The 26,301-nt window shown below is 43.9% G+C and overlaps 2 protein-coding genes across 2 annotated transcripts in view; both read right to left on the bottom strand.

Annotated features, from left to right (window-relative positions):
* The window catches only part of LOC109891012 (prickle-like protein 2), a 118,453-nt gene extending 112,442 nt beyond the window's left edge, over positions 1–6,011 (bottom strand). Inside the window, 2 exon segments of the mRNA XM_031825015.1 lie at positions 4,953–5,038; positions 5,787–6,011. Of these exon segments, the coding sequence (XP_031680875.1) occupies positions 4,953–5,038; positions 5,787–5,828 (128 nt within the window). The 5' untranslated portion in view covers positions 5,829–6,011.
* A 7,743-nt stretch (positions 6,012–13,754) lies between these two features.
* LOC109891530 (A disintegrin and metalloproteinase with thrombospondin motifs 9) overlaps positions 13,755–26,301 on the bottom strand; it is a 72,954-nt gene continuing 60,407 nt past the window's right edge. Inside the window, exons 31-40 of the mRNA XM_031825014.1 lie at positions 25,226–25,396; positions 24,896–25,090; positions 24,664–24,793; positions 24,443–24,537; positions 23,348–23,442; positions 23,106–23,239; positions 22,436–22,527; positions 18,310–18,414; positions 15,927–16,035; positions 13,755–15,775 (exon numbers count right to left, since the gene is read on the bottom strand). Of these exons, the coding sequence (XP_031680874.1) occupies positions 15,946–16,035; positions 18,310–18,414; positions 22,436–22,527; positions 23,106–23,239; positions 23,348–23,442; positions 24,443–24,537; positions 24,664–24,793; positions 24,896–25,090; positions 25,226–25,396 (1,107 nt within the window). The 3' untranslated portion in view covers positions 13,755–15,775; positions 15,927–15,945. The remainder of the gene's footprint in view (positions 15,776–15,926; positions 16,036–18,309; positions 18,415–22,435; positions 22,528–23,105; positions 23,240–23,347; positions 23,443–24,442; positions 24,538–24,663; positions 24,794–24,895; positions 25,091–25,225; positions 25,397–26,301) is intronic.

The raw sequence follows: 26,301 nt of genomic DNA, 5'->3' as shown, positions 1-26,301 counted from the left end.
GACACAATATGTCAATATCACCTGGTATCAAAGGAGAGCGCTGGATGGGAGAGACCCTGGATAAAACTAAAACAACAGGCTCTGTTATCTGGGTAGGGATCCTTCCACAATGAGCTCTGTCTGAGAGGCAGCTAACCCTGGCTAATCTCGACTTTTGAAAGGCAACTCCATTGGAAATCATGAGCCGTCCGATTGGCCCTCTGTTTCTCACCGGGCTACCACATGCATATGCCCCGCTTCCCGTTTCCGTGACCACCATCCATAATTGAAAGGCAGCCAATCAAAAGACTCTCCCTCTCGAGCTCATAGAGAAGCCAAAAAAGCAACTGATCTTGGACCAACCTTTGATGCAGAAACAGAGATAGTAAGAGAGCGATAGAGAGGAAGGGACCTGTCAGAGGATCTGTAAATGTCAAACTATGATTTATATCAGGATTAGAGAGTTCTCTGGGTTTGTATTATTGCTTAGCATCAGTCATCTATCAAACAACCCTCTGGGGCTGTCAAAACACAGGCCCTTTCAAAATGGACCCTCTTAAACGACAAAGACAAAACATTCCATTTACACGATAAAAAGCCCCCCCAACATCTCATTTGCCTCCTGACCCAAATGAGTGTTACCACGCGGCACAGATGTTGCTGCTTTCCCCTTCAAAGGCCACGGGGAGTGGACTGGAGGAGATAATGATTTGGGCCCATTACCAGTAAACTTCTCCACTGCTTTCACTGGAGGTTGGCCTCTATCTCCATGCTAGTACAGAGAAGAACACTGGTAAATCCACCAGGCCTATTGTGTGGTGGTGGTCACCAGGGTCTCCCCACCCTTATAGGCTGTGGCCTCTTCAGTACTAAACCGAGAGACTCCCTTTTAAAGGGCCATTCATATGCCAAACCAGTCTGACAGTTTTATTTGACTGGGCTGCTTGTTAACATGCTGAATAGCAGGGTGGGCCTGTGTTATGCAGATCAGGTCAGGTTACTGTGAGGACAGACGTCAGTGGGCTTTCAGCCCAACTCACACCCCCCAGCCAAACCCCCTCTCCTCTGCTTTTAGTCCAGCTTGGATTTCAATTTAGGGCTTGGTGCATACAAGAGCAGGCTTTGTCCAAACAGTATTGCAAATACCATCACTAGCATACTGTACAGTGCAAATTAAGGTGCTTGGCAACAGGAAATTACTGCAAATGGGGACATTTTACAGAAATCAACTAACAGGAAATTTGACTTAAACCCTCCCCATTATTAACTACAGGTCAAGTGTTAACATTCAAAAACCATTATCATTGACAGCGGTGCGCTAAAATGTCTCGATGGAGCGTTGGGCGAGTTATTGAATGAAGTTTTAAAACATACAGGTGCAGAGTTAAGTGGGTGAAACGATTAGGCTGATCAGATATCTGGCTCACACACACCGTTCGTGTTAATAAGCTCTGTAATGAGTCTCATTAGTACAAAGGAAATCAATCAAGCCAAAGGCTAGCATTAAAAATTCAAAGGCGCGCGTTGCACAAGTTAAATCCACTCCTGTCTCCCCCTATCCTATCCTGCCTAGAGCTGACAACTCTGTTTACACAGCACTATTGGCTCTCTGACACACTGGCAGTGGGGTTAGTAACATGCTGCTACTCTTCAGAAAAATGTTGCCAGTCTTGAAAAGATAGGTAGATTGAATTGGTCTGAAGCCAGAGGCAATGAATCAATACCACAAACTAGGCAGACACTTGTTTATTTAGAATAGTGAAGCTCACAGTAGCTCATTACATATTATATTACTGTTCACACAAGTTGCTTTTCTGAGAACAAATCGTGTCATAAAAAAAAAGTGACAAATTCTCTCATTGGACTTTTCCGTAGAATTAATGTGATTGGTTGGATGAAAGCTCAACCGTGGTGGATGGCGAATACGGTCAGTAGTAGGCCTGAATGATTTTAAATGGATGACACTTGACTGGGTTTGTAGTAGGACCTGAATGGAGCCAGCAAACACAGTAAAACCACAGTGGAAGAGTAGGCATGAACCCCCAAGACACCAGCTTAGCGGAAGCTTCTTTATATAGCGCGGAAGAAGGGAAGAACGGAAAAAAATGTACCATCTCTTCCTGAAAACTCAAGCTCCTGAATATTTAGAAAAACATGAATATTTTAGAGAATTCAGAGCCATACACACATGTTAAAGTGTAGGGAATGGTAGGGGGATGTTGGTCTCAGCGCTTACTTAATAACCCAGTCCCTTTTCCTGTAGTTTCTAGGGAGTTTTTCCTAGCCACCGTGCTTCTACACCTGCATTGCTTGCTGTTTGGGGTTTTAGGCTGGGTTTCTGTACAGCACTTTGAGATATCAGCTGATGTACGAAGGGCTATATAAATAAATTTGATTTGATTTGATTTAGTTATTTCTTTTTTCCTGAGATTTCAAACCAGTTCTGGCTCTCCCAGCCTCCCTGGCTCTCCCAGCCTCCCTGGCTCTCCCAGCCTCCCTGGCTCTCCCAGCCTCCCTGGCTCTCCCAGCCTCCCTGGCTCTCCCAGCCTCCCTGGCTCTCCCAGCCTCCCTGGCTCTCCCTGGCTCTCCCAGCCTCCCTGGCTCTCCCAGCCTCCCTGGCTCTCCCAGCCTCCCTGGCTCTCCCAGCCTCCCTGGCTCTCCCTGGCTCTCCCTGGCTCTCCCAGCCTCCCTGGCTCTCCCAGCCTCCCTGGCTCTCCCAGCCTCCCTGGCTCTCCCAGCCTCCCTGGCTCTCCCAGCCTCCCTGGCTCTCCCAGCCTCCCTGGCTCTCTCAGCCTCCCTGGCTCTCCCAGCCTCCCTGGCTCTCCTTCAGACTCCCATTTTGCATGTCATCAAAGTGTGTGCTGCTGTGCAATTACATGTCTGACATCAGCAACCTTTAAAAATGTGGCTGTTTAAAGAGCTCATCCTGTTATAGAGAACTTGAAACAGTCACAATCCCCTCCGACACAAACACACGATGATCCTCATCAATAATGCCCCCAAGGAGACAATTCAAGGTCTAATTTTGGCAGTCTGGCTGTCAACATGTTGACATAGAAACTGTTGTTTTGTCACTCTTAGTTAATAAACAGCAGGGTTGATATGGTAGCCAACCCACAATGTACGCACTCCCTTCTCTGATTCCTTAATCTACAACACCGAGGTCAGGTAAAGTCCACATTCCAAATAAAACACACATATCTGTATCAATCGGCATGAAAACAGGCTTTCCTGAGAAAGAGAGGAAGAGACTGGTCGGAGCATTTTCTTTCCAAGAAGGAACAAAGGCGTTCAGTGATGTTTGTAGCCATAAAGTTCCCCCATACCGTTCCAGCGTCTACACACAAAGCAGGGTTTCCACGACCCGTCTGTAAGAAATGTCCTCTGTCGGGTTGGTTTTTCGGGAAAAAGTGTACTTTTATTGTGGCACTGCAAAGGCAATTAAAGGCACATTCCAGAGGTTGACTGTTGTCCCGTAATGGTTTACAGAATGGAGGCCTGAATCATGATGATCCTCTGCCTAACATGCCAGCCCCCCCCCCCCCCCCCCCCCTCATTGTAGATTCGCTTATGGTGATAGCATGCTTCAGTTCGGCTGGCACCTAGCCGAATGACTTTACTCACATACTCCTTTACAAAGACCTACACTTGAAAAATGAGAGAAAAGCAGCAATAGTTCTGTTTGTCCATTTTGAGATGCCGTAGCCAGTATACACTTCCTTAGAAATAGTCTGAATTAATTTAACTCAAGACATTTGTCATAAATGTTTACGTTTTTGCTTCAGAGATCTTGGTCACGCAATTTTACATTTAACTAAGATGTTTGGTGGAGTATTTTTTAATGAAGAAATGTGCATAAAAAAAAAAAGAGTCACCTCTAGTTGAATGACAAACTTTATTGAAGAATCCCTACCGTTGGCCAATCACCGACGGAGGGGGGTAGACTTAGGCCACGAACTTCGACTTGCCCTTTGTGTGCCCGAACAGCCCCCCCCAAAAAAACTTGTTGAAGTCCAAAACGTCACTAAATGTCGTCATAATGTATGCACAAACTCCACTGAACTGTTTCAGCTGGGAATCATGCGGACGCCTTTAGACAGACCAGGCATTGCCTTCGTTAGGGCTGCTTACATTGCTGCTACAGACGACTCTTTAAGTGGAGGTGGCAGAGAGGGACTTCATACTTCTTCTTGCAGGAAATATAATCATGATGTAGGGGTAAAGTAATTGCTTTCAATTTAGAAACTGTATTCCTAATTGAGGAGTGCCCTGATTTACCTAACATATCATACTAAATAGGGTTGTGGCCTTATGTACAGAATAATACGAAATGCTCCGAGACCAGGTTGAACCACACCACTGCAGCTTTTGCTTGCCATATTCAGGGCAATGCATGTTTTAGTAATAACTCTTGTAAACAGTTCTGGAAAACTCATGTTGTCTTAAATATATAGCCTCTCCAAGAGTGAACCAAACAAACACCGTTTATATGTGCGGCATATCAGAAGACAAACTACCCAGCGCTCTTTCCTTTCACTCTAAAGCAAATACAACAACTGAGAGCGTTTGTAGAATGTCTGCTTAAATCTCTCATATTGCATGAATGGCTAAACTGTTGAGTTAGGGCACACAGGTTCTGAACAATGCCTTGCCGACTCTGATACGCACGGCTGAGTCCATTTAGCAAAAACAGGATGGCTTCAGTAACCCTCAAAAGGCGTCCTCCAGACCAGTGCCTTGCAGAGGGGGAACTGTCCACTGCATCAAACTGGCATAGAGACATGGTTCATACTACTCAAGAGCAGTATGTATTCAATTTCCTCAAGACGTTTTCTAAGACAGGGAGCAAACAGCATTCCACGGTACCAACTGCCACCACTGAAACTTTGAACTTAAGTGGACTGAAGTTTTTGGCTGGGAGGGGCGGAGGGATAACTAGCCACAGTAAGGGCAAAGATAGAGAGGGACCCTACCTCCATTTGTGCAGAGTGAAGCCGGGACACTGGTCTCCACACACGTTACACGGCTGTCCTCTCTCCGGCTCATCAAGGGTGTTCAGCTAGTGATGGAGAGAAGAACCTATATAGTTAATGGTCACATGATACCTGCTGTTATCGCTCATCTCTTCTAGATTCATCAAACACATGCTGTCTCTCACATGACAATTCACATTGGGACAGAGTGGGTTTACAGAAGACTTCAGAAGGCTAACTATTTAGAGAAGACAAAAAAGTATTCAGTCATAATCAAACCTAAAAAAACATTGAAATAATGAGACATTGCAATGACATCAAGCCTATATATGACTTGGCCCAAATTATTTTAGAGTACCGTAATTACTAAATACAGAACTCAGTAATAGTCGATTGCCTCTGGGTACATGTGTGGAACACAAATGAGGGCAAACACTTAGGAAAGAAATGTCTGGTGCAGTGAATTGAAAGGCTTAACAAAGTATGCGTATTGGGGTAGATTCGTAGAATACAAACCAACTATTCTTACATCAGCGGGATAATGTTGCTTAAATGAGCCTTTGAATTGTACTGGTGGATGCGTTCTCTCCCGATCAAATGAGAAGTGCGAAGAGGACTAGGAATTTAACGTTACTGCTTTACCGATTAAGAAAAAAAAGTCCACAGACTGCAAAGTAACATTTCATTTATATAGACTTAAACCACAACACAGTGTATCTGGACACCGGGATTAAAGAGCACGCCGTAGTCGCGTGCGCCTCATGCAAACGTACTGTACCACATTTCTGCAAAAACGTGGGATCCTATGGAAAAACTACAATTTGTATCACTCACCGATCTGCTGGATTCTCTCTTCTTTGAGCTGCGAGTGAACATGACAGTCTTGTTCCAGGACAGTGGGCTGAGAACTGGAACCAATAACGCAAAAGGGACACTTGGAGAGTGTCCACGCACTTTCGTAAACAAATCCCCACGGTGGCGCTCGACGTTCCTCAACCAAACAGAGCCCTCGCGGTCCTATCCCGTTACCCTGTTTCATTAATGAATGAAGGAGCGCGGTTTCCGGATACGACCGAGGGTGCCAGCTCCACCTTATTGCCTTTCAGCCAATAGAATCAGCTAATTCCACAGACGATGTTAATCTTGAAAGTAAAATATTACAGGGAACACTTAACTTTACACTGTCCTTATTAATTGCATATGTAAAAGTAAAGTGTTATCCATATTCACTACATTCATTACATATAATAAAAATATACGTGACATAAGTGAATTGTCAGAGGATTTTTCTAAAAGTGAAGGGCATATAGAGCAGTTGTTCTATCATGTAGGCCTAGAGTATGAAACAAACCAAACAGTAGATTAGTTGAGAAACTTTGACATTGCCTTGATCCTTCATGAGATCCTGCCATGCAAATTCTTCATCACTAGACTGTAACCAAGCCAACCCCAAGGTTACCAGGAGAAACTCCCCTTTTCAAACAAGACTGAGGACACTGTACGGTGTTGTCTCTCTGAGTGCTAAATCACACGAGGACAGAAATGATTAATTCTACCCCCGTTTGTTTGATGAAGCATCTGACTTCTGCCTCCCACCCAGGGATTTCCCATTTCAATTTCCTGTGAGGTAATGCAGACAGAGTTGGCTCTCCAACAAGTGCTTGCCATTTATCACCAGAGAAAAGCTTTGCAGCATTACCTCGACAGACAGACAGGCTCAATGCACTCGAGAGCGTTGAGTCCCAAGGCCTTTCCTCTCAAAGGAGAATTCTTCAAGGAGAACAGAGCCATGTTAAGAATATCCCAGCAAGAATCTCCTTGCTCAGGGCTCTATTCACTTTACTGGGCTATTATGTATATTCTTCTCTTACCCTTCAAAGGATGGTATTATTAACTAATATATTACACAACTTTTTGAGTTCCCTCTTGGCTTTTCTCTATCTTCGACACCACCAGTGTACCACTGAGTTCACTAACTTTCTATGTTCTGAACTCGCTTCGCTTCCCACATCTGTTTTCAGGAGCTTTTGAATGTGACACAAGGTTCAAATGACTTTGGCCAAAGCAGTACTGATGAATGGAAGTGTAGAGAAAATAAAGATAGACACACGTGTCTATGTGTGACATAACTCTCTGCTGTGTCTTGGTGAGAGCTGTGACCTTCAGACACTTCCTCACACCTGTGTGTGGACTAAACAACCACAATGTTCCACATCATCGGGCTCTAGAGCGAGAGAGAGAGAGAGAGAGAGAGAGAGAGAGAGAGAGAGAGAGAGAGATGCCGAAAGAGATGAGACATAGAGAACGCACACACACACGCATGCACACACTACAACAGACACAAACATGAAGGTCCATATTGTTTGTGTGTGTACAGAAAGCTGGAGGCTAATCAAACCTAGTTTAAGTTCAAAGCTGTCTGTGTCTAATTACCCAGGGGAGTGATCCTACAGGGTACTTTATCTGTTGCTGGTTTTAGGATCATCTTGATGTCATCTAAATACAGGACCTACATGGCCTCAGGAGGGTCTAATAGTAGCCACCTTTACATGATTAGAAAAGACACATGGACAAGTATTACAAGAACCCACCAGTGTTTACAGATAGGTAGGGCTGTGTTTGAAATCTAAGGAATCTCATATATTTTTCTCATACATAGACTTATTATTTCCGGGACATGCCATTACCCTCACATTGTCAGTGTTCAGGAATAAAATGCCCTTAGTGTGAAGGTCAGAGGTGTCAGGAAAGTACAGTAGAGACCTAGGACCTATAAGGACTGAGGTCACTACTCTGTGTGGGAAGGTCTGGGTGTCTGAGAACAAACCATGGCTGGGTTTCTGTTTCAGCACTTTGTGAAATCTGCTGATGTAAAATACATTTGATTGATTGATTGATTGGTATTTAGTGATTTAAGCACACAGACACACAGACACAGATACAGACGAAGACACAGACAGACACATGGACACGCACATGTGCTTATGTGCGGGCGTGCATGTGTGTGTATTGAGAGGCTGTGTTGTATCACTACTCATCTGATTCCAAACAACGATATTAACTGCAAATATGGAATAACACCCAATGAAATGAAATTGATTTGAAATAGCATCCAGAACAAGATGATGACCTGACATAATTCACACCACACATATTCCACAGTGACAGATTCTCCAACCACTCCCAGAAGTAAATGTGCTCTGATAAATATGAGTGTGCAGTCTGCACAGCTCCACAAGGCTAGCTGAAAGAAACAGCTACACTTGCTCTAATGCATAATTCAGAGGTTTCTCTCTCTGCACTGCTAAAGGGGGGCAATGTCAGAGCTTTGCAGATGGAACACTGCATACAAAGGTGCTTTTAGTACCAAGCCCACAGAGGGGTAATCTGTCTCTGGCTGATACCACTTAGAGGGCATGGTACAGGTCTCCGGTGGATGATATTGGGTGCAGGGACGCTGAAAGAGCCCACAGGGAATGAGGCAATGGTCCAGGTGGGACACTGCGGCTACTCTTACCCCCAGGCAAAACACTTTATCTGGACAGTTCCCATGAAAACGAGCTATTTACACCTACTCAGCAGTCTGCTCCAGCTTGAGTATTGCCAAAAGGTGAGGGAGTAACGGAAGAGCAGTCGTGTATGAATTGTTGATAAGGTAAGATTGAGCTCAAGCCATAACATACAAGCACCTCGATATAACTACTTGTGAAAACAGATCAAATGTGTGTGATAATGATCAAATGAATAAAGTAAATAGATGTCCACTGAGCGATTCTAACTCATAAAGCGTATAAGAAATTCATTACTGAAAGAAGTTCATCTGTTAATAAAATAAGTCAACTTACCTGTTAGAGTAGTTATTTGCTCTTCTTCTTTCAACAGTGATACGTGGAATTGGAGTTGTGAAGGACAATGTGTGTTCCTAGCACCTGGGCTCTGTAGACAGGTGTTTGCCAGGTTTAAAACAGAACACGCCTACGTGAGGGATCCTTGGAGATAGTAAACAGTAACTAAATCAGGTGAGTTGGGGGGGAACACACACACACACACATCAAACAGACCACATTAGAGAAGCAACAAACTTGCCACCATTTAAACCCCAAAGGACAATGAGTGTGTAGTTAATACATTTACACAACAGAAAACACCATCCTTTTAAAATAATCAATATAATGCTCATAATAACCACTACATGAATATATCTGTTTTTCTGGCATCCGGTTAGTGCTGAACCAATGACCATGACATATTACAGAGGACCTACATCTTACATGGGAAAACAAGAGATTTAGTGGGCTATGTAATTTAACCTGAGATGTGGGGGAATTTCCATACATCTGGTCTATGTAGGCTGCTACAATATATCTGATGTTATTTCTGTGATGAGGGATACTCTGCCAAACACCATTGGTTTTGTAAAGATAAAATGCTAACATGGTAAATGAACTGTCCTTGTATGTTAGATCCCCAACGTACCTACTATATGAATACAACTGGTTTCATTTTGTTATAATTTTTCTGAGGGGCAAGACCAACCTTATTACATTGAGGGTACACAGTGTATCTACTGTACTTACCAATAATAATTTCCCTGTGAGCATAAAAATCTGTCATGTAATTTCCAGGAACAGCACTTATAAAACACAAGGTATTCTGGCTTGGCTCTGTCAGATCCTTCCACTTGGTAGAATGATAGCGCTCTCCCACTTTCGCTCTCCTTGTCTCTCTCGCTCTGTCACGTCCTGACCTTAGTTCCTTTTTTATGTCTCTATTTTAGTTTGGTCAGGGTGTGAGTTGGGGTGGGCATTTTATGTTTTGTTCTGTGTGTTATATTTCTAGGTGTTTGGCCTGGTATGGTTCCCAATAGTTGTCTCTGATTGAGAATCATACTTAGGCAGCCTGTTTTCCCACTATGGGTTGTGGGTAGGTGCTTTCTGTTTTGTGTGTCTTCACCTTACAGAACTGTTTCGTTTCGTTCAATCTCTCTCTTTGTTGTTTTTTTGGTTATTGCAGTGTTCAGTTTATTTATTCAAATTAACATGGACACGTACCACGCTGCGTTTTGGTCTGATCCTTCCTATTCCTCATCCGAGGAGGACAACGATCGTTACACGCTCCTCACTTATGCTACTAACAGAAACATTCTTGAGTTTAACAGAGCCCCCTGGATCTATTGACAACTAACAGTCATTGCTAAAATAATTCCGCTCGCTCCCTACAATACACCTGAGAGTTGGCACTAAAATGTAACATAGATTAAAGGACTTGTACAAACTAGCTGGCGCCTCAGCACACTACTTACTTGAATGCATATTCATGGCGCCCCACAGTCATAACATTGGCTTTGTATTCCCATGACAGGAAGTCAACAGTACAGACTGGACTAGACCATGGTCACAGTACTGCACATTTTAGAGAAACCTACCACCCAGTAATTGCTGAGACTCTCATAAACAAACCAAACACAGGCAGTTACACAATAAAGAATGGGGGCGTTAGAGTCAGATCCACATATGCACAGCATAAACCAGTTCTTTATAGTATGGTGGGGAAAGTACAATAATTACAAAGTGACAATTACGGAAAGCAATGTGAGCCTAATGGCAGAGGCATATCCTTTCATTGATTGGAGCATAATAGGCATCATAGCTTGTTACATCAAGATCAGGTTTGTGTAGGAAAACGATGTATTAGCATAATATATGTGCTCATAGGAATGGATGAGCTGTGTCAGTGACGTTATTTCCTCTGATCCTTCCCTTATCTCATCTCATACATTAATCATACATTTCATGTCGTAGAATTAAACTACGTGACATATTACGCAGACATGACATATAAATACGAACATTTGCTGGGAGAAATGGCTTGCCTGGAGCATACAAAGTGGTATGATTTGTAATAAAGAGGTATGTTTTATTTAGGTCACAATTGCATTATAATTCATAATCATTTATGATTCAAAGGTACAATAAGTACTTGCATATTGAACAAAAGCATGTATGATTTCTTATTATAATACTTGTTAAGATCATTTGAAAGTAGAAAAAAATGGAAAAATACATAGATTTATCAAAAGGTCAACAATGAGGGAAATGTGGAATAAGATACAGTATATATAAACTATATAAAGAAACAGCCCTTCGCCGGACCCTGTCCTTCAAAGATTATTCGTAAAAATACAAATAATTTCACAGATCTTCATTGTAAAGGGTTTAAACACTGTTTCCCATGCTTGTTCAACAAACCATAAACAATTAATAAACATGTACCTGTGGAACGGTCGTTAAGACACTAACAGCTTACAGACGGTAGTCAATTAAGGTCACGATAATGAAAACTTAGGACACTAAAGAGGCCTTTCTACTGACTACGTAAAACACCAAAAGAAATATGCCCAGGGTCCCTGCTCATCTGCGTGAACGTGCCTTAGGCATGCTGCAAGGAGGCATGAGGACTGCAGATGTGGCCAGGGCAATAAATTGCAATGTCCATATTGTGAGACGCCTCAGACAGCGCTACAAGGAGACAGGACGGACAGCTGATCGTCCTCGCAGTGGCAGACCACGTGTAACAACACCTGCACAGGATCGTTACATCCGAACATCACACCTGCGGGACAGGTTCAGGATGGCAACAACTGCCCGAGTTACACCAGGAATGCACAATCCCTCCATCAGTGCTCAGACTGTCCTCCATAGACTGAGAGAGGCTGGACTGAGGGCTTGTAGGCCTGTTGTAAGGCAGGTCATCACCAGACACCACCGGCAACAACGTTGCCTATGGGCACAAACCCACCATCGCTGGACCAGACAGGACTGGCAAAAAGTTATGTTCACTGACGAGTCGTGGTTTTGTCTCACATGGGGTGATGGTCAGATTCGCGTTTATCGTTGACAGAATGAGTGTCTCTCATGCCGTCCCTGGAGGGGGTGCGTCACCTGAGTGGGTTGATTCACTGTTGTGGTCATCCTGTCTGGGTTGGCGCCCCCCCCCTTGGGTTGTGCCGTGGCGGAGATCTTTGTGGGCTATACTCAGCCTTGTCTCAGGATGGTAAGTTGGTGGTTGAAGATATCCCTCTAGTGGTGTGGGGGCTGTGCTTTGGCAAAGTGGGTGGGGTTATATCCTTCCTGTTTGGCCCTGTCCGGGGGTGTCCTCGGATGGGGCCACAGTGTCTCCTGACCCCTCCTGTCTCAGCCTCCAGTATTTATGCTGCAGTAGTTTATGTGTCGGGGGGCTGGGGTCAGTTTGTTATATCTGGAGTACTTCTCCTGTCCTATTCGGTGTCCTGTGTGAATCTAAGTGTGCGTTCTCTAATTCTCTCCTTCTCTCTTTCTTTCTCTCTCTCGGAGGACCTGAGCCCTAGGACCATGCCCCAGGACTACCTGACATGATGACTCCTTGCTGTCCCCAGTCCACCTGGCCATGCTGCTGCTCCAGTTTCAACTTCCACCTGACTGTGCTGCTGCTCCAGTTTCAACTGTTCTGCCTTATTATTATTCGACCATGCTGGTCATTTATGAACATTTGAACATCTTGGCCATGTTCTGTTATAATCTCCACCCGGCACAGCCAGAAGAGGACTGGCCACCCCACATAGCCTGGTTCCTCTCTAGGTTTCTTCCTAGGTATTGGCCTTTCTAGGGAGTTTTTCCTAGCCACCGTGCTTCTACACCTGCATTGCTTGCTGTTTGGGGTTTTAGGCTGGGTTTCTGTACAGCACTTTGAGATATCAGCTGATGTACGAAGGGCTATATAAATACATTTGATTTGATTTGATTTACACCGAGGCCTGTACTTTGAATCAATTTGGAGGTGGAGGGTCCGTCATGGTCTGGGGCGGTGTGTCACAGCATCATCGGACTGAGCTTGTTGTCATTGCTGTGAGTTACAGGGAAGACATCCTCCTCCCTCATGTGGTACCCTTCCTGCAGGCTCATCCTGACATGACCCTCCAGCATGATAATGCCACCAGCCAGACTGCTCGTTCTGTGTGTGATTTCCTGCAAGACAGGAATGTCAGTGTTCTGACATGGCCAGCGAGGAGCCCGGATCTCAATCCCATTGAGCACGTTTGGGACCTGTTGGATCGGAGGGTGAGGGCTAGGGCCATTCCCCCCAGAAATGTTCCGGAACTTGCAGGTGCCTTGGTGGAAGTGTGGGGTCACATCTCACAGCAGGAACAGACAAATCTGGTGCAGTCCATGAGGAGGAGATGCACTGCAGCACTTAATGCAGCTGGTGGCCACACCAGATACTGATTGTCGCTTTTGATTTTGACCACCCTTTGTTCAGTGACACATTTCATTTCTGTTAGTCACATGTCTTTGGTACTTGTTCAGTTTATGTCTCAGCTGTTGAATCTTATGTTCATACAAATATCTACACATTTGCTGAAAATAAATGCAGTTGACAGTGAGAGGATGTTTATTTTTTTGCTGAGTTTATAAATTGTTACATAAATATAAGACATAATATAATGTTCAAATAATCCCTTTATTTTAACACCTGAGAATACATATACAATCTGGATCATCAGATATTCACAATCAGACTAAAGTTTCAATCCCTTTTCACTGGAGGATATTATTTGGACAATAAAACATTTAACGTTAACAGTTAACATTTTTTACTTCATTAAATCTAAACTAATATGATTCCAAAGATAAATTCAGAATGGCTATCGGTTACAACGGTGTGGAATTCCCTTTTAGCGAAAGGTTGGACGGAACCATGACAAAGTAAGAGTTGCACCGTCATGAAAATGTCCAGCTGATATTCTCAAGGCATCATTTATTTAAAAAAAAAAGGCAAATGTAGCAAATATGGCTTTGTCCTCTGAATCTATCTCAGGTACCAATGTCTATCCACCCCGCCAAACCCTGTCAAACAAATTAATACACACGAGAATAACCTCACATGTGTACAGTAAGGTGATATACTAAACTTCCTTATGACATCACAGTCACTTACATTATTCATTTTGGGATAAGTATCTTATCATGTCAAAAGAATCCTACAAATTATTATAGTTATTATTATTTGTCATTCACTTTCTATAAAAGTCTTATAAAAATAAAAAAACCTAATGAAGGGCATTGGTTGCAAACAGTATATAAGATAAAGAAAACACACATTCAAACAGAAAGTACCCTGATATTGTCAAAACACTTACATCAGACAGCAAAAAAATGGACTGACTGTTGAAAGGCAATACGATAAAGGCTGAGAAAAAAGCTAAGTTGTTTGAGTGGAGGTACAGTAAGCAGTTCTTAGAGGCAGCATTTGGACACCTAGACCTTTAAGACATCAACCAATCTCTATGGAGCACTGGTGTTGTTATAGGCCTGAGGTAAACTCTGCTTGATTCATGTAGTTATTGCCCTCAAAACGAAGGAATAACGGCTATTCCCTCTGTCACAACACCTGAGAGACCCAGAACAAACAAAAGGTGAGTCTTTCTGATGCTTTGAAGCACATCTCTCTGGATCTATCAGCCTGCAAGCCTTTCCTCCCTCTCCTCCTCTAGCTGTGTCTCTGCTCTGACCTTAAAGCCCCCCGGGGCACTCCACTGTCTATTCCCCTGACACACTCCCTCTGGGTAGGTGACACCTTGTACTTCCACGGATAAGTATGAAATGTTAAGGTTCTGCATCACAACTTTCATGTCATTCACTTTTCTCTCTCAGCAAAAATATTCAAGTATGTCCCACCAAGGCAGGGGTTCTCTGTCTGTCTGTCTCTGTCTGTCTCTGTCTGTCTCTGTCTCTCTCTGTCTCTCTCTCTGTCTCTCTCTCTCTCTCTCTCTCTGTCTCTCTGTCTCTGTCTCTCTCTGTCTCTGTCTCTCTCTCTCTCTCTCTCTCTCTCTCTCTCTCTCTGCTACTGAATTCTTGAACTCCTCAACTTTACAGGGATGGCTATCTCTTTAGGGCACTCATTTCCATTCCCCTCTGCATATGGCCCATCTCAGGGTGGTTCCTCTGTGGTAGTAACACCTGGCTGGGTCTGCCTCTGCAGCAGCTGCCTGTGCTAGCCTCGACAGTCCCAGCATTCCCCCTGGCTGTCCCAGATCGACCTTTACAGCACGCTGCGCTACGGTTCACTGCACCGTCTCTGTGCCGTCTCTGTCTCTGTACCACACCTGACTAATGTACCAGCCCACTGATCACCGCTGGCGACTGTGTAGACCAGGGAATTAGACCAGCCTAAACAGCCTTCACACTCTAAGACCCAGGTAGGAACATACAGTAGCACTTACTACACTGGTTGATAAACACTCAGGCACTGAACAAGGTTGGATAGTGACACCACTCGGCATAAGAAAAAACGGGCTGAAGGATGCCGAGACTGTAACACAGCTATGAGTGTAAAAAAAGAAGTACATACAAAGTGCCCACATCCGTACACACAAACGTGAAGCAAAACTGACAGTCTCCTTCTGCATCTTAAGACATAGAAGAGCCAGGCTGCAACACTGCCACAATATGAGAGAAACAACAACGCAAGAAACACAAGCAACTACTCTGGACTGAATATGTTAAATATTTCTAAGGCACATTTTTATGTTCTAGTTAATGCAATGCGAATAGATGTCCATGGTGTTTGTTGCAAGAAAGAAAACACAATCCTTAAATTATCTTACAATACAAAAATAAATGTTGAGTATATAGTATAATAAATAAGTCATTTACCATGTTATGTACAGTACTTACACCTGTTCTATTGACATATTTACACATTGGAGGGAATAGAGGTCGTTTGGAGGATGGAATCCTCATTACTGTAGCACCACTGAGAGGTTGGACATCTTGGCTTGAAGAGAGCTGTGAAGAGAGAAAGGGATGCCAAAAGCACATACTTTACTATACTATACAAACACATGTTTACGATGAGGAGGGGAATGGTGGTACACATAATAACAGACTGAAGCTATAAAACACGATATATTTCTAAAGAATAGTTAGTATTACACACCTGGTTAAACACTGTAGATTTAGGCCACTGTGATGAGCAGGTAAGAGCCGGAGGACGGAGTGCATTTCCCACAGTAACCCCCACACATTCCTGTTACTCTGCTGCCATCCTGTGGACAAACGAGGAACAATATTTACTCTGCTATAATGCAGTTGTTTTTTATTTATCGCTTTGGTGCAAAGTATGTGGTACATTTTCACAATTCTTAGTACAAAATTCAAAACAGATCATCAAAAGGGCAGTTGTTTCAAAACTTTAAGCACGTTTTGAAACAACTAAGTACAACAGACAAATCAAATCAAATGTTATTTGTCACATGCGCCAACAGGTGTAGACCCTACAGTGAAACACTTACTTACAGTGTCAGTGTTTCATATAGAAATCCGTTTCAGATTGCAATACATGCTCATATAATGTAATTGCCTTTCACAATGCAACGCTCACATTACTTTTGATATGATTCTCTTCTCTTTAAAAAGAATTGTACTATTACTTAATCTGACTGCTCTTAATTGATCATCACTTAGCCATTTGATAAACCTGTAGATGTTACATGTAAACCGGTTTGTCTACTACAGATTTTGAGAACTACTCAGTTCACACTGCTTAATTAAAATTGCAATGGCCAATACAGTATCTACGTTTTTAACCAAAGATACAAAAGTCCACACATTTGGTATGTGACCCCAGTGGGAATCAAACACCCAACTCTGGTGTTGCTAGAACCATGCTCTTATGAACTAAGCCACATACAGGACCACTACACAAGTACAATACAATACTGTAAAATACAATACACAATCACAATACAGGCGGAAGATGTATGATTGACAGTGTACCACCCCCCTCCAAGCCATGGATCAGGCATGCAATGGTTTCAATCCAGACCTACAGTATGTCAGGCTTGGATTGGCTATGCCAAAAAGTTTTTCACCACGTGCGTGAACATTGAGGATATGTACCGCGATTTTGATGAGAACCTATGGCCAAATGCTCAAGACAGGCTTGATGCAAACTAGTGCCTGCTAAACATTGTTTCTTTAATTGATTTCATTGAATTATATTGTGAAAGAAGTCTTCAATGATCACAACTTTGATCACACAAATGATGAAAATTGTGATGTTTTGTATATTTTTATGGGTAGTGCAAGTGTATTGCCTAATGTACAGCACTGTAGCATACTACATTCAAAGGACAATTTTGAAACATGTATCTAGCATTTTTTGTTATTTGACTTTAACTGGTTGTTAAAATAACTAAATTGAGAATATATCATTATGTGGTGTTTTGGTGATTAAACCAATGCACTCATTATATTTCACAATGAACTTGTATTTTAGATCAATGGTTGTGTGGTGAGAGAAGTCTGCAAACAAAATGAACACACAATGAAAGGTTTTGAATGTAAGACTGGCTGCGTAACAAAAATGGGGCCTCTTAATGAATTACATAGAAAAACACAGTAATAAAATATAATTAGCTAAGCACAGATGCAGAACACTCAGCTTAGAAAGGTTGAGAAATACACAGGTAAAACATTTCCCCAGAAATCTATCCCACGGAATGAATAGGAACGGCATTTCCTCTGAAGTTTGGCAACTCTCATCTTGAGTGCCCTCCAGCACACTTGACTTAAAACAACCAGTGTTCAGCTAACCTTGAGTGTCCAAAGCTCCACTGGCTTTGAGACAGATTCAACCTTTTTCTCCCTGCCAAAAGCAGTCTTCAGCCTGATCTCCATTACAAAACCAGAAGGGCCCACTTCACTCGGCAGCTGGCCAATAAGGCTCCTCTCTCACCAGTCACATAACAGCACATTTCCATATATGATTTACCTCAGCGGTTTACCCAAAAGGCTCAGACTTTTCTCTTTCCATCTACACAGGCCAGCCCCTTTGTCTCATTGGGCAATGGTTCCAGTGGACCTGCTCTCACTTGGGGCCAAAGCCAGGCCTCTGGTACTTTTCATTTTTCATTTAAATAACAGTGGCCAACTGTGAACTTTAACACCTTCTCACCAAGCAACTGTTTTGATTATGCTATTCTCAAGTCCTCACTTTTAGCTATGGAAAATCGTCCCGATGCTGAATCTAGTTGATGATCCCTGCACTAGTGTTACAGTCGAAAAACAGCATTAAGGCACCAGGGGAGTCTGGGATACAGAGTCCACTTGGGCCAATGCCCAGAGCAGAGGCCCCTCTGAAGCCAAAAGGAAAGGAGGGAGTGAAGGATGGAGAGAGGTAGGGTGGGGGGGGGGGAGAAGAAAGGAGGGAAGGAGGGAAAGTGGAGAATGACGTTGTCTGAAACCAGAAATGTGAATACAAGATGCTAATCTAAATCACTCTGTCCATGAGGCTGTGTGAATGTGCATCATATTTTTACCTGGGATTTGTGGATATCAGCAACTGCATAGTTTCCTTGGGAGATCCACTTGGTTTCCTCAGCTAGCTGGAAGCCTGTCCCTGAGAGGTTGATGCTGAATCGACCCTGAGGAAACATATAAGTAGGGAGGAGGGAGGGAAGAAGAGAAAGAGAAAATGAAGAGAGAGAGCGAGAGAGAGAGGGGCAGGGAGAGATATCAGCACCCCCCCACTACGCCAACCACAGAAAGCCGTAGAGAGCAGTTCACTAACATGCAGCAGCTGCATTTACGTTTCATCAAAGCCCAGCTGATATAAGCCAGACAAAACCCACGGACAAATACCAGACACTTTACGGTATCAACAGCTATAAACAGAGCGGGGTAGATCATTCAGCCAGAGGTAAGCATCTACAGTTGAGTGTCTCTTGAAACTCTAGTATGGAAGCATAAATATTTGTCAAGTTCACAGAGCATGGTGTAGTGCAGCGTTTTCCATAACTCAATCCTCGGGACCCCAAGGGGTGTACATTTTGTTTTTTGCCCTACACAACACTACACAACTTATTCAAATTATCAAAGCTTGGTGATTAGTTGGTTATTTGAATCAGCTGTGTAGTGCTAGGGCAAAACCCCAAAAGTTCCCCCAGGGGGGGCCCCAGGACCAGGTTTGGGGAAGCCTGGCGTAGTGTATGGCTAATTTAAATGTGTGGATAAGTGGTGTGTTGTGTTGATGGAAATGAAAAACATGTTCACTAACTCTTGGCAAACAATAGAATGTTTATTTATTAACTTAGCATAACCAACATGTTTTGGCAAATAGCTTTCATTGTCATTTTTTTGTATTGACTTGGTGCTGCCTATCTTGGCCAGGATGCTCTTGAAAAAGAGATTTTAAAATCTCAATGAGCCCTTCCTGGTTAAATAAAGGTTAAATAAATAAATTGGGGTCTTTTTGGGTCATTGGAAACACATCTCCTGAAATGAGTCGGAAGAGGGGAGGAAAGGTGAGGGGAAAGCAGGTGAACCGGTGTCTTTGAAGGATGTAGGACTGCAGTCTGCGACACTCCGGAGACAAATCATACATGTCATCAGAAAGTATTCACACCCCTTGACTTATTACATATTTTGTTGTGTTACAGCCTGAATTCAACATTATTTAAATATGTTTTGTTTCTCAATCATCTACACACTATACCCCATAATGACAAAGTGAATGTAAAAAAAATTTGAGATTTTTGCAAATTTGTTGAGAAGGCAATAGAGAAATATCTCATTTACATTAGTATTCACACCCCTGAGTCAATACATATTAAAATCACCTTTGGCAGGGTTTACAGCTGTGAGTCTTTCTGGGTGACTCTCTATGAGATTTGCACACCTAAGTCAAAACCGTAACCAGACCACTCAGCAACATTCAATGTCGTCTTGGTAAGTAACTTCAGTGTAGATTTGGCCTTGTGTTTTGGGTTATTGTCCTGCTGAAAGGTGAATTAGTCACCCAGCGTCTGTTGGAAAGCAGACTGAACCAGGTTTTCCTCTAGGATTTTGCCTGTGCTTAGCTGTATACAATTTGTTTTTATCCTAAAAAAACTCCATAGTCCTTGCCGATGACAAGCATAACCATAACATGACGCAGCCACCCCCATGCTTGAAAATATGAAGACTGGTACTCTGGTGATGTGTTGTATTTGCCCCAAACATAATGGTTTGTATTCAGGACATAAACACAATTTCTTTGCCACATATTTGTAGTTTTACTTTAGTGCCTTATTGCAAACACTGTCAATTAGGTTAGTATTGTGGAATAACAACGTTGTTAATCCATCCTCAGTTTTCTCCTATCGCAGCCATTAACCTCTGTAAATGTTTTAAAGTCACCATTGGCCTCATGGTGAATTCCCTGAGCGGTTTCCTTCCTGTCCGGCAACTGAGTTAGGAAGGACGACTGTATCTTTGTAATGACTGGGTGTATTGATACACCATCCAAATTTTAATGCATAAGTTCACCATGCTCAAAGGGATATTCAATTTTTTTTTTAAATTTTTATTTCACCTTTATTTAACCAGGTGGGCTAGTTGAGAACAAGTTCTCATTTGCAACTGCGACCTGGCCAAGATAAAGCATAGCAGTGTGAACAGACAACACAGAGTTACACATGGAGTAAACAATTAACAAGTCAATAACACAGTAGAAAAAAAGGGGAGTCTATATACATTGTGTGCAAAAGGCATGAGGAGGTAGGCGAATAATTACAATTTTGCAGATTAACACTGGAGTGATAAATGATCAGATGGACATGTACAGGTAGAGATATTGGTGTGCAAAAGAGCAGAAAAGTAAATAAATAAAAACAGTATGGGGATGAGGTAGGTGAAAATGGGTGGGCTATTTACCAATAGACTATGTATAGCTGCAGCGATCGGTTAGCTGCTCAGATAGCAGATGTTTGAAGTTGGTGAGGGAGATAAAAGTCTCCAACTTCAGCGATTTTTGCAATTTGTTCCAGTCGCAGGCAGCAGAGTACTGGAACGAAAGGCGGCCAAATGAGGTGTTGGCTTTAGGGATGATCAGTGAGATACACCTGCTGGAGCGCGTGCTACGGATGGGTGTTGCCATCGTGACCAGTGAACTGAGATAAGGCGGAGCTTTACCTAGCATGGACTTGTAGATGACCTGGAGCCAGTGGGTCTGGCGACAAATATGTCTAGTTTTTTTCTTTTTTACCCATCTACTAATAGGTACCCTTCTAGGAAAACCTCCCTGGTCTTTGTGGTTAAATCTGTGTTTGAAATGCACTGCTCGATGGAGGAACAGATGTGTGGGGTAGAGATGAGGTAGTCATTCAAAAATGATGTTAAACACTATTATTGCACACAGAGTGGGTCCATGCAACTTGTGACTTGTTAAGACATTTTTTTTTAAACCTGAACTTATTTAGGCTTGCCATAACATAGGGGTTGAATACTTATTGACTCAAGACATTTCAGCTTATCATTTTTTTTATTCATGAACAAAAATGTCTCAAAAATGTCTCAAAACATTATGGGGTAATTAGGCCAGTGATTAGTAATTAGGCCAACATCTCAATTGAAGCCATTTAATATTCAGGCTGCAACACAACAACATACTTTTCTGAAGGCACTGTACCTGCTGCACAGTGGGAGCTGGATGGGACTGTGGGAAAGGTGACACATACAGTAGAACCCCTTCTTCATGTACTGGCTGGAGCTTGTGCTCGCACACACACGTGTACTCATAGACACATACACGCATGATAGCACACACATACACAGACACCCTCCACAGCCTTGTACCGGTGCACTCCCTCACACCACAGGGGGTTGGTGGCACATTAATTGGGGAGGACAGGCTCGTGGTAATGGCTGGAGCGGAATAGGTGGAATGGTATCAAATACATCAAATACATGGTTTCCATGCGCTTGGTGCCATTCCATTTGCTCCTGTACCTCACACACTCCCCTGTCTCTGATATGAGGGCAGACCCCAGTTGAGGGAGACGCTGCACAACACCAGAAAGACATGGGACTAATACAGTCTCACATGCAGCATCTGTGGTGAGGGGAGAGAGTGTAGAGGGACAGCACATGGTGTGTCGGTTTGCCAGCTGTAGACAGGGTGTATTTGATGTGTGTTTGCCAGGGCTTGGTGTGTGTGTGTATATGTGTGTGTGTGTGTGTGTGTGTGTGTGTGTCAGCCGTCTCCTCTCACAGACTAACAGGATCTGATCTGCAGACACTGGCACAGGCAGGGAGTGTTTCCAAATCTCCCCTCAGACAGACGGGCCTCTCTGTCCTCAGGCCATGTGTGTCTGCTCTGCTCGGTCCCCACTCACAGAACACACCCCTGCTCTCTCTGTTCACAGTATCACCACACTCAGCATCTGACTAACCTCTTGAGCATTAGGCTCTGCTAGAACTAAGCACACATTGAACTCAACAGCACAATTCTACGGTCAGACACACTACCGAAGACACAGCTGGTAAACGAGATGAACCAAGACTAGTTAAGTCCATACAAGTCCTTAGTCCTAACCTCAGAACTCACACCCTAGTGAAGACTTGAGTCAAACATTTTTATTCTCCACTAGTTCTCTCCCAGTGGCTCCCTGGCCATGCAGTTCTTACCTGTGGACACCGGGCAGCGCTGTAGCAGTCTCCAGCTGTGGCAAAGGGAACTCTGTGGCCGTCGCGTGTGAAAGCAAACTGCCAGTCTATGGCTGAACGACAAAAGAGATAAACAATGGCAGGACATATTAGTAAACATGACAGAAGCTTGGTGAAAAATGAATCGGGAACATAGCTCGGTCTGTTTGACTGGTCAGCATAACTACGACAGCTCATATAACATCAAAAGAAAATCCTGCATCTTCCAAAATGAGTACACTTTCATATAACCTGAATCCAGGCTTCCTTTTAGGGGTCACCATAATGGCAATATCAGTATAATTCCATCTACTTATCCCCTAAGGCCCTTTAATTGTGTGCTCCTAAAAGACATCTTGATCCCATTAACCCCACTCTGCTTGGACTTAATGAAATGTCTATGTGAGGATAGAGAGGAGTGGGGAGGAGGCTCTGACTTCCAAGCATGTTGGGGGAGCCAAGTATGGTACTCTGACACTAGCTGGTTAGCATTGACATTCAGGTTAGTGTAATGAAATCTGATGTAGCGTGTGTGTGTGTGTGTCTGTGTGTGTCTGTGTGCGTGTGCGTGTGTGTGTGTGTTTCAATAATTGGTAGGCTAGTCTATGTGGCCTTGCTGAATGTGTTCTGCAACTGGTTCTGGCCCACTCACTGATGATGTGCATCTTGCTGAGGTCCAGTCGTACTCTGGTGAAGGTGGAGAGGCCAGCAGCGGTGTAGTCTCTCCTACACTCACAGTCCTCTCTCCTGGTCCCGTTAGCAGGGCACTGTGTGGGGTCTATCAGTCTGAAGAGAAAAAGAGCAACCAAGTTCATATAAAATGTGTCCTCCACACTTTTGACAGTGTTACATGATGATACATGAAGTAATCCACAGCCCCATAGGTTGCTTTACCTGAAGCCAAAGACTTCAGAGTAGTTCTCTCCCTCTCCGGTCGTCAAGGTGAGGTACTCCTGCGGCCTGTCAGTCTGCATTCCTGCACAGTAGACCTGAGGAGGAAGAGGAGGTGGAGAAGGAGGAAGGAGTGAGGAACGAGCCCAGAAATTAAAATCAAAACCTCTTCAGGATGACACACGCTATTTCTAAACCTGACCTGGGTTGGCCTGGTTCTCAAATGGACAGCCAGACAGATAGCCAGACAGAGAGCGAGACAGCCAGACAGATAGCCAGACAGAGAGCGAGACAGCCAGACAGCCAGACAGAGAGCCAGACAGCCAGACAGAGAGCGAGACAGCCAGAAAGAGTGCGAGACAGCCAGACAGAGAGCGAGACAGCCAGATAGAGAGCGAGACAGCCAGACAGAGAGCGAGACTGCCAGACAGAGAGCGAGAGAGACAGCCAGACAGCCAGACAGAGAGCGAGACAGCCAGACAGAGAGCCAGACAGCCAGATAGAGAGCGAGACAGCCAGACAGCCAGACAGAGAGCGAGACAGCCAGACAGAGAGCGAGAGAGACAGCCAGACAGCCAGACAGAGAGCGAGAGAGACAGCCAGACAGACAGAGAGCGAGACAGCCAGATAGAGAGCGAGACAGCCAGATAGCCAGACAGAGAGCGAGAGAGACAGCCAGACAGCCAGACAGAGAGTGAGAGAGACAGCCAGACAGAGAGCGGGAGAGACAGCCAGACAGAGAGCGAGACAGCCAGACAGAGAGCGAGAGAGACAGCCAGACAGCCAGACAGAGAGCGAGAGAGACAGCCAGACAGAGAGCCAGCCAGCCAGACAGCCAGCCAGACAGACAGACAGACAGACAGACAGACAGACAGACAGACAGACAGACAGACAGACAGACAGACAGACAGACAGACAGACAGACAGACAGACATGTATGATCACTGGCCAACAGGTTTTTATTGGCTGACATTGGCATAGATACTCTCTCTATTCATTCACCATTTCCATTTGCAAAATAAGTCAGTAATCACTATATAAAATGTTATAAAACGTTGCATAGTGCACTTAATAAGAAAGATGATACCATGGTCTTACTTTGAGTGCTTTTCCTTGTACGTTGAGAAACTGTTCACCATCAGGCTGGACGCCAGACAGACTCTGGACGTCACTGCAGCTAGTGGGCAGATGGCCTAAGAGAGAGAACAAAGGACATATTTAGGAGAGGTATAGCTATGGTATAGAGGTTTATCACACATATACAGTATAACAGGAGTTATGGAGTCTGTGGAGGCTGAGGCTACTGTATGTCTACTCACAGGCAGGGCTGCTGCAGACTTTGCTGGCTTCTGGTTTAGTGTCTGAGGGACAACTGTCACTGCCTTGTCCCTCAGTAGACACACACTGCACTGTCCTCTCCATCACCCCACCTCCACAGCTTACTGAACACTGAGGGGGAGAGAAGAGCAGGTGTAAGGGAGCCTGCCAGGATGAAAAAAGCACTGAACATACTGTAACACTGATAATACATAGAGACTGGATGCCACTCACAGGTCCCCAGACTCCGACTCTCCACTCGTGTGTTGGAGGACAGGGGCTTTGGCTACATGGCATGTAGCTCTCAGGGGGGGTCCCAGGGCAGTTGGACAAAGACTGATGCCCATACTCATAGTTATCATTCCCAGCATGCACCTCACTGCAGGAGACTAGGCGTCTGTGGTATCCCTGTCCACAGCTGGCCGAGCACTGCCACAGGAGAGAGAAAATTGGATACGATAACGACACTGCAATCAAGCACGATCAGATAGGACAGTAATGTTAGATAAGATTATTAAAGTGACATGGTTGCATTTTGAAACAGGCCCATTTATTGACTCTCACCTCTGTCCAGTCCCCTGTGATCCAAATGAACTCACAGACGTGGGTATTACAGCTCTCAGAGTCATCTGGCCTTCTCTGATCCACACAGAACATCTCATGGACCTCCTCCCCTGTCTGGTCCATACACAGCACCGCTCGACGCCGGTGGCCCGACCCACACGACTTACTACACTGGAATGGAAGCGGGAACATCACAAACAACGGGAAAATCAAAGTTAATGTCGTCGAAAGCAACCACAAGATCCTTCCCATAGCCCTTATCTGAGTCTTCAGAGTTGAAAAGACTGAAGGGGTGGGTTTTGTTTTCAGCACCAGCAAAAGGTTGGTTCCAAATGTCAAGGTGATTTATGTACAGATTTATTTTATGTTTGATCTAAGACCCTTACCTACATCAAATATGGATATCAGAACAGGAGATAGGAGGCGGAAAACATTACTGAGCCTGACCACTAACGGTAATACTACAACACTAGGATTTGCACAATTTCAACAAGTTCTTTTGACTTTCCGCAAGACTTCTTACAGTATGTGACCTTGCTGATCTGACACAGTCTTGGACAAATATGCTGGAGGAAGAGTGAGAATTGACTAAATAACATGATGGCAGTGTGCTATGGACTTAACAGCAGTTGTGATGTGTTTATAGTCCGGACTGACTGAAGCTGAGTGAAGTCTCAGGCCGTCACCCTGGTTCTCTACATCCAGATGTATGTAGTAACTCAAGTGTTGTGACGCTGTGTTATGGTGGTAATCCAAGCTACAAGCTTTTTTGGAAGGGCTTAGAGAGGCCTTGCCTTGCGTCAGAAACACCTCAGCTCTTACGAATGCACTCCAGCTGGTCTTCATCTACCTTATGTGTCCAACGCTGTCAAACAACTAAAATACCTGGAATTGTTGTTGTGAGCTGAGCAGCCATGGTGTGACTTAGTGGAAAGTAGCCTGCCATAGCAGGCTGTTGAGTTTGGGCTAATGTAAAAACATTCTAAACGTGGTGTTATAAAATTATATACTTCAACAGCTCAAAGTAGCCTATACTTACAAATACCTATACTGGACAGAAGGACAGAGTAACATAG

Source organism: Oncorhynchus kisutch, linkage group LG5, assembly GCF_002021735.2.
Source record: "Oncorhynchus kisutch isolate 150728-3 linkage group LG5, Okis_V2, whole genome shotgun sequence".
Lineage (NCBI taxonomy): Eukaryota > Metazoa > Chordata > Actinopteri > Salmoniformes > Salmonidae > Oncorhynchus > Oncorhynchus kisutch.
The sequence above is the reverse complement of the archived record's forward strand: the minus strand, read 5'-3'. Positions and strand labels throughout refer to the sequence as shown.